General features: G+C 36.4%; 1 protein-coding gene across 1 annotated transcript in view; it reads right to left on the bottom strand.

Moving 5' to 3' along the window:
- The window catches only part of TAFA5 (TAFA chemokine like family member 5), a 1,356,938-nt gene extending 1,348,386 nt beyond the window's left edge, over positions 1-8,552 (bottom strand). Inside the window, exon 1 of the mRNA XM_044088373.1 lies at positions 6,524-8,552. Coding sequence (XP_043944308.1) covers positions 6,524-6,614 — 91 coding nt within the window. The 5' untranslated portion in view covers positions 6,615-8,552. The remainder of the gene's footprint in view (positions 1-6,523) is intronic.
- Positions 8,553-9,481: the final 929 nt, after the last annotated feature.

A 9,481-nucleotide genomic window follows, 5' to 3' on the forward strand; every position in this document is an offset into this window, starting at 1 on the left:
CCTTTTACACCACACATTCACATGCACACTCACATCTTTAGACAATGTAGAGTGTCTAGTCCACCTACTACATGTCTTTGGAATGTGGCAGGAAACTGCAGCACCCAGAGGAAACCTAGGCGAACACAGGGAGGACAAGCAGACTCGGAACAGAAGGCACCCCAACCAAGAATCAAACCGGGGAACCTTTTGCTGTGAGGCAACAATGCCATCTGCTGTGCCACTGTGCTGCCCATGACTGTAAATTGTTTTAACTACTACTTGCCAAGATATAATAAGATATATCTTAAGTTTAGCCATTTATAGTGGGCATGGTCATTTATTTAACAGATATTTAATTTTCACAATACTGAGCTTGTCTTATATTTTACATTGCACCCCATTGTCAGTGTACTCACCAGCCATACATATTAAACCTTCTCTACACTTGCTTACATTCCCTCTGCTTTTGAGGTTTTATAGATTCATAAACTGATTTGCACACGATCGCTGCATAGAACACATTCCCACAATTTATTTCTGGGACAGTATTCCAATAAACTCTTATTTCCTGATCTGTATTCCTATAGCCTCCATCCCTCGTCATTTCCATCTCCAGACTGCATATTTTTGCTGAATAAATTTACATTCACTAAAAAAATAAAAACTGATGGTGTTTCCCCTTTTCCTGTGTCACACTGGAAGGTTCTTCTCATCTCATCCCTTCCTTGCCTGCCTTAAACACATGTGCAGTAAAATGATTAGATTCCACAGTAGGTTTAGATTGCATGTTGTGCATCCACCAAGTGCCAGAACAGATTGAGTACTTGGAGAAAGAGTAACTAAATGAAAGAACGCCCCATTTTCTCCATATCTCGTCTTCTACATGTATTGCACATATCTGCTGCCTTCATCCTGGCATTGTTTGTATTGCATGTTACATGTTTATAAGATGCTGATTCCATATTCTAAACTAAATCACAGTAATTTTATTATGTGTATGGCAAAGACACTATAGACATTTACACTGTCATACTTCCAGATAATATAATACAGCAACAGCTAGAGGCATGTCTTAGGCTGTATTCATGGAAAAATAAAAGAAAAGGCTAGTGAGAGCAGACATTCTGCACTACATAAAAGACAAATATACATTTACTTTGTTCCTGTAACTTCCTAACCAAATGTTCTGTGATTCTGTCTGTGTGATGAACTGGCACCAAAATGAGATAGGTATGCCAAACTACAGTTCTTGCAAAGCTTGTGAAAGATTCAGATGCAATATTCGTGTAGCTATTGCACAGACTGATAAAATCAATTTAATTTCCCTACAACTGGCACTTCAAAATATAATATGCATTTGGCCTTGGCTAAATCGACCTAATCTGTTATTAGCTGCTTACATAAAAGTAGTACTTTTGTGTATAGCACTTTAAGTGAACACTGCATGGCAATCCATTGCATTATACTATAATATAAAACACGTTTTCTACATACAACAACATAAACAAGTAAATAAATAAATTACATGTGTGTGTGTTGGACGAAATGCTTCTCCTTTACTCACTTGGTCTTAAAAAAGCTGAAACGCAACATATATTGGTGGCTGTTGTGTTTGAGTCACACAGGCCTGGAACTGCATTTATACATTGCAATACCTTTTCCTTCCTTCACAGCTCAATTCATCTTTTTGAAATACTAAGACAGAAACTGGACATAGCAGAATGGATTAACCACAGGATGACCTGAATTTCCACATAAAAGCCCAAGTGTGGAGAGAGAGGCACACTGTGTCTCCTATTCTTCACATCCTGAAAAAAAAGTGTCCATGAAAATAGCTATTTAAAATGTTCCTTCCCACTCAACTCAGAACAAGTGCCGATTGTTCTCTTCCTTGAAACAGTTCCTCAGCCAATAAAATGCCGCTCAAAAACTGCATCATTACGCATTGCAAAAGGTGATGCTTATAGAGTTAAAGAATACTCAAGAAAGTATATAAAACAAAATGGTTTAGTAAAAACATATTCATTATTTTATGCACTTTATTTTTTGAAATAAAAGGGCATCTAAAGGTAAATAACTTATGATCAATTGTAGTATTTAGTTATATGACTATTGGACAGAGAATAAAATACATTTCATAAGTGCCATGAAATATTTTCTGCCCCTGACACGGATTCACAATAAAGAGAATTGCATCTATTTGTTTCTTTAGTAGAAAACTGCACTTTCTTAAAGTTTGCCTCTTTCTTCTGGTTGTGTTGCATTATAACTGTAAGGAAATTTTAAATGTAGAAAAACCTCAGGCATCAGACTTTCAAATATTGCTATGGAAGAGCAACAACCTGAAGGTTCTTACCACATGTGAGTACGCCCTTGAGTGACAGTTTACATGCCAATTGAATAATATTTATACAGTCATACTGAATACACAAGTATATACATATATAATATGAATACATACAGACATCTATATAGACGTGTGTCTGTGTGTGTGTATATATATATATATATATATATATATATATATATATATATATATATATATATATAATACACATACATATACATGTTATATATTAAAATTATGTGCAATGCCATGGTAATGAAAAATAGAAAATTAACAATGTCTGTTAGAAATTTCAGTGAATGTAGATAATTGAACCAGTCATGTTTTACAAACTAAAGGCACCAACATTCTTTTCCCATAATACAAAGCATCAAGAAGAGGCCTTTCTAGTCTATGATTTGTTTTACAGTGTGTTTCATATTAAGGAGTATGTGAACTATTAGTTTACCAGTTTCAGTTAAATAGTTGCCTTACTAATGTATAAAATTCCCACTCAAAAAACAGCATAAAAATCCAAGTGTTAAAAATAGAACGAGGCAGAGTGAATTTCACACCTTTTCTACCTGTCAGATTACCATACTCTCAAAAAAATCTGACACTTCATATTAACATACAAGTACATGCTACACATCATATTACATGTACTCCAGTGTAGTTACTGCTTATTCCGATTTCAGCACATTCTACTTCAGAAAGTAATCATTGTCCTTCATGTCAAATAATACAGATTTGCTGTCCCTGGAACAGAAATACCATATGCTTTATACGTGAAAAATTGTATCAATGACAATAAATTAACTATTGACAGAACCAGACTAAACATGCAATAATTTTTTCCAGCAGTTGTTTTTTTTAATCTGCAGATATGGTTCTACACATGTTCTGACAAGCCAGTACCCTCAAATCATTGCTTCTGACATACACAGCATTATACTGTAAAGTAAGCACCATCCTGGCAGCTGACAATGCATTCTGTGTCTCACTCAGCTTACATTGTGTTCCTTGTCCCTTTTGGCAACTTCAAAATTCTAGCAGATGGATGTGAAATAATACCAACAGAATCCTTATGAATTTCATATTGTAAATTAAAGTATTTAGTCATGTACACACAGCACTTCCTGCTTCGTAATATTCAGTAATGCTCATTATAATAACTAAAACGTGTACATTACAAAAACAGCAGCAGCATCTGTTTGTAAAGTTTAGCCTAAATCTCAGCGGTGCGAGGCTTCTATGCACGGTGTAGCTATTTCAATGCTTAGACTGCTATTCATGATTAAACTGCAAAACAGTATACAGCTGCAAATACTGCATAAAAAGTATTCTTCATTTTAGCTATAGGAATGTAATATTTGCATGTTTTCTTTTCTATTAATTATAACTTGTTATCAATTACAATATATGTGTTGTTAAGTTTACAGCCATTTGCACTGAAAGGAATTGCATTACACAAGCAAAATTGGAAAAGGTGGTTACTCTTAAATTTTCTCTTGATGATGTAATTCATTCCCCTCTCTGTAGACAAGAAAATACAACAGCTTGTCTGTCAAGCTGGTGGCCTGGTTGTAACAGGCAAATTATCAGTTCATCTCTTCCTCTAAATGGCCACGTAAAGGTTGAACTACCACAAGATCTACATTCTCAGACATCAGTGCAGTGTGAACAATTTAATTTTCTGAAAATAGTAATATTTAACTAAGACTGATTTGTGCAGTGTATCTTATGTTATAAAGAAAAACAAACTACTGTGAGTTTCCCTAACAGCAGCAAGATATGTATCCATTTTATTATTTTAATAATGATTTGTCATGTGTATTAATATATAATAGACTGTGTGAAGTAATTAATTAAAAAAACTGGGAATATGTTAACTCAGTGCTGTCCCATTCCTCAATCAGAAATATTCTCCAATCTACTTCAAGTCCTGTGAATGTAAACCTAGCTATATTTATGGAAAACAGACACTGATCATGAACATTCACTAATAGTCATTCATAATAAGCATACTAGTGCATTTATCACGATCATTGGTCAATAATATCAGTGCTTCTTTTCCACAAATATTATCACAAACATGATAGTACTGTTTGATAATGTAGTGTACAGACAAACCTAAGTGAAAAAATTGCCCTAAATACAAGCCATCAGATATAGAAACTGATTCAAGAATATTTGTACTTTAAGCATTCAGAAATGCAATCACAGATATCAAATGCTCTCAGACACAGTTTTATATTACTAATTTTGACAATAACCAACCCAGAAGGTTAAGCTGTAATGTATATAGATTAGCATTTAAAAAAACACTACATGCTTAAAGCATAGAAAATGTCAAAATATCACAAAACTATGAAAATTATTATAACTGAACACATTTGTAAAACAATGATAGTATAAATCAGGAAGAGAAAAAATAACATTCACATACTCCATGTTCAATGTAGTCCAAAAAGCAGTGCAAGCCACGCATAGATAGATTTATCTGATGGAGATAGAATTATTTACCTTTTATTATCTATATGACACTTTTACAGACAAGATAAAGATGCATGCAGATACTGCCCAGACAGAAAGTGGATTTAAAGTGCTTGTCAGCATTTCATTAGTAGAATACATAATATTGGTCATCTTGTGGGAACATTTAAAGTTATGCTTACTTCAGTGCAAGTGTGGAACCTTCAAAATGAAATGTGATGAATTTGTAATTATGTGTATGGTCAGGATTTTTACCTACCTACAATATAGTCTGGTTGTACACATTACTATCAATTGTCTGAATTCAAGGAAATTAAAACAGGAAAAAAAGCATTGGAAATGTGAAAGCATTCTCCCCATATGTTTCTGTGTCATGCTCTGAACTAGTGATGCTCTTTAAAAAGAATTAAATAACACTGAGCATTGCATGAGCAAACTGTACTGATATACTTGAATTAGGAAAAAGAAAGGAAGAAAAACATGCACATGCACACCAACCAGCACTCCTTATTGAAAGCAGTGCAGAAGTTGTAATTGAAGAATGTGCAGTAAAAGAAATGAAAGCTTCTGCTAGTTAGCTCCCTAGACATTAACCAGCTATCTTCTAGTACTGTGGATTATAACACCAAGCAATGCAAATGGAATCTATGTATGGAAAGACATATATCTGCCTCCTTAGCATAAAAAATCTACCTCTAAAAGTGTCTGATATTTTAGTTGCTAGGCATAGTTGAATATAAACCAGCAAATCATGTTGGACACCTGACAGCAATTTTACATGTCCATGTGTCTGCAGCGACTAGAATATGGTTATTGCTACCATAAAACGTTTTTTCATTGTTTCTTTGAGAATTGTATTTTAGTGTAACTCACTTTTATGTTGCTGTATCTCCTAATACACAAGGTCATGATTTATGCAAATTTGTGTAAGTTTAAGTGCATCCCCTAAAATATCTCTAGTGTTTGTAATTACTTCATATATAGATGTTCACTTCCAAAACTGATTTAAGTGTTTACAGCTTGTGGATATGCAGGCATAAGGCTAAAGGTATATTAACTACCGCTGTTACGATTCACGATTGAATCATTTGAAATATTCACCGAGTTTTTGATGGCCTTAACATAAATAAGCCTACGTTTTAATGCAAAATGCATACACAATCTGTGCCTATTACTGCAAATAAAAATGGCCAAATTATGAAGACTTGCTGCAGCTTTTAGAATTCTGTATCAAATACAAATGCACGTCTCCGGCACTGTCCTTTCCTTGCAAAGAACATTAGTGCCATCTATTGAAAAGTAGCTTCTATAAGCGCCCGACATAACTGGCAAACATTTTTTGTTTCTTCGTCTTCTCTGATCACATTTTGGGTGGTGTGTGTGTGTGTGTGTGTGTGTGTGTGTGTGTGTGTGTATCAATGCAGTGTTCTCACTCACGTTAGAAAGGTTTCTTACCTTATTCCAACAAAGGCTAACCAATAATAAATTATTAATCCTTCAGTCAGTTGTGCCATAAATGTAAAACACACATTTAATAGTTCTGTGGACAAGCAAGAGGATTTACATAACGATGATTCATAGGGCACCAGCGCACGCCATGCCCACAATCACAAATAGGCAAAACTGATCACAAAAAAGCGTTACAAATGGTTATCAAATAAGCATACAAAATAACTTTCATTTTTATATTTACAGCACAATTAATAAAAAAATGTTTACCTTCTTTAAAAAACTGTGAGTGAATCACAATCACAAGAAAACAACAAATAACTGCTCCAGCTAATGCCCAAATCGCTTTCAAGAGCTGCATTGTGATTCCTGACTCATAAAATACCCAGAAAGTGCCCCAGCTGACCGCCAACAGGACTCATCCAGGTTTCTATAGCAGGGCAGTCTGCTTAAGAGCCATACACATGGAAAACGGAGGATTAAAGTCTCAAATTTTTGTGTAGGTGCGTAATAGAAACTGGAGATTCCACATGATCCATGAATTGGTATTTTCTCCACTAAATAACCTACCAAACATAACGCAGTTCAAGCTGATAAAGCTCACAACATTGGTAAGGGGTAATTCCTACTCAGTAAGGCTCGCAGGTGTACTTCATGTGTTTCCCTTGGAGAAGGCTGATCATTCACCTCAGAAGGTTACTGTTAACTGTACATGAGTACACATACATAAAGGTAGCTCGACTTCTGAAAGCCAGAAAAGCAAAGGCTCAGCTCTGACTCTTGTTGGCACAGCAGCAATCCTGCATGCGTGGGCCCTCTGGTTGCATCCCCTTCAGAATATCACCGTTGCCCGCTCTACTCAACCTCACGTCTTATTCCATGGAGGTTGTCAGAGCAGTCCCCCCTTTCCAATGCAACTAAAGTGACGATCTAATGTTTTTCAGAAGATTTTTTTCTGGCTTGCTTATTGGAACATACTCACCAAGTCTGCAGGTTCACTGTGCTTTAAGTGCAGTATGCATGTCAGGGAATTTTAGGCTTGAGGGAGCATTGGGTCGTTGTTTGCATTCAGTCCCCAGGCAGCACGCCCATCACCTAGTTTCTAAAATATTAAGTCCCGCTCCTTAAACAACGGTTGCGATGCAACCATGAGGAAAACAAACATCTTCTCGACGTTAGTGGGTTGGGATCAGAATAGCTCAGCTATTTTTTCTCACTGCTGTTACGGCTTGCTCGAGTGTCTCTAGATAGATGTGGAAACCTTTTTTTTTTGCAAATATTCAGCAGCTGCAGCCCCACCACAAAATAGAGTGACAGTAGCGGTGGATGTCCTGTTGCCGTTGCTCCTTGGGTCCCCAGCTCCGATGCTAGCTATTTAAACGTTGCAGCAACCCAGCCGCAACTTTCGCTCTCTGCCCGCCTTGACGTCACCACCTTAGTGGTCTTAAAGCTGTCAGCTCGCCCTCCTGAAGGAAGCTCACAAAGCTGGCTAACAGACAGTGACACTAGTTACTCTTTGCATCCAGCCCGTTCATCCGAGTGATGCCCGCAGTGATGCAACGCACAGCACATTTCGCAAAAGCCTCACAGTGATTCGGGAATACTGAACACTCCGCCAACACACCTCGTCAATATACTGCAAGGAAACGCTGCTTAAGTGAAAGTAGCAATGTAACATGCTTGGATCTGTTAAAGACAGTTCCCCCAAAACAGTAGCACACCTAGCAATAGATCTGCCATTTAGTATTAGAAGTGCTTTGCAAAATGCATTAAATTGCATACGTTTATTGAGGTCATATATGAAACTGTTGCTCAGTTGTCTTTGGAAAACGTTACATAGTAAGGATTGCAATATGGTGCATTCAAAAAGGCAGTGCCCTGTTAATCCTGTAGTTGTAACTTGTAAGTATATATGTATGGAAATAACATCTTGGAATGTGCACTGTCAGGCTTTTTTAGCTATCTTCCGTGAAGCTGCAGTGTAAACACAAAGGACAAGAGAAAAAGCGTCGCGCTTCCTTGCAAGTCAAACACCAAGTTAAGCATGTATTGAGTACCCACCCCGGCATTGTTGTTTCCATATAAGCCTGGAAAGTGATTCGAACCAGTAGCCTACATTATTACTTAATGAATGTAACGTTTTGGATAAAGCCGGAGAAAACCTGGAAAACAACAATTTTTTAAACCTTGGTGAAACGGCTTGCACGTCATCTTTGGAGGGCTATCAAGTTCATACTACACCACAGAGTGCTCGCTTACGCTTCAGTACAACTCCAGTGATCCCAGTTCTCGAACGGGTGACATTAATTAACTCAAATGCCTGTATGAATAAAGAAAGCTGGTTTCAGTTCGGTTTCTATTCTATTGATTTTCTAGGTGGCGGTCTCTTTGTACACTTCAGCAATTAGCTCTAGGCAACACTACTGTTCGCGACAAATTGTTGATGTTTGGTAAACTGGGGGTGGGGGCATTATTTCATCTCGTTTCTTCGTTGGAGAAATTTTAAATGCATTGATTCCCCATTTCCATTTCTGAAACCTTGGTTATATTACCTTTGATCAATATTATACATTTGGTCGGTTTGGTTAAGCGAGATAATCTGTTTGTCAAGGCATGGAAATATAAGATTTTCACCTATTGTTTTAAATTCCATTTGATATTATTAGTCACCTTGATTTAAATGCATATATTTAGGAAATGGTAGATTTTGCTAGTGCCTACCTTATTGTGCTATTGAAAAAAAATGCAATTGAAAAGTAAGACTTAACCTCCATTTTCTGTCTTTTCCATACTTCTCGATTTTGACTCAAAAGTTTAGCTACGTCTCTTTTTATCTCTCCTAAAACTGTTGTCTTTTGAAGAAAATGTGCTGAATTACTTAAACAATAACAACAATCAAGAGTTATAAACTTTTTACTTCAGAAATGTATATTAATTCCTGTTCTTATTCCATCAATGACTTAAGTTAATAGTTTAAAAGCGTCAATCATTATTTCTGTATTTATCTCTGATTCTATTGAGGTTTATCTCTTGAGTGGTTGAGGCCTACGGCCTTGCTTTCGGTAGGCAGTATAATGTGACTGAGAGACTTAAACGTAAACAAGGTGTTTTATCTCGTGCGTTGGTTATAGCGTTGGGATGAGTTCCATGCATAAACTTAGCAGTACGTCAACTGATACTTTTGTACCGCTCTTCGTTACTTTTTTCAAACACTGATGTAGTGGGATT

Source organism: Protopterus annectens, chromosome 11.part0 (assembly GCF_019279795.1).
Source record: "Protopterus annectens isolate FY-2018-M chromosome 11.part0, PAN1.0, whole genome shotgun sequence".
Lineage (NCBI taxonomy): Eukaryota > Metazoa > Chordata > Ceratodontiformes > Protopteridae > Protopterus > Protopterus annectens.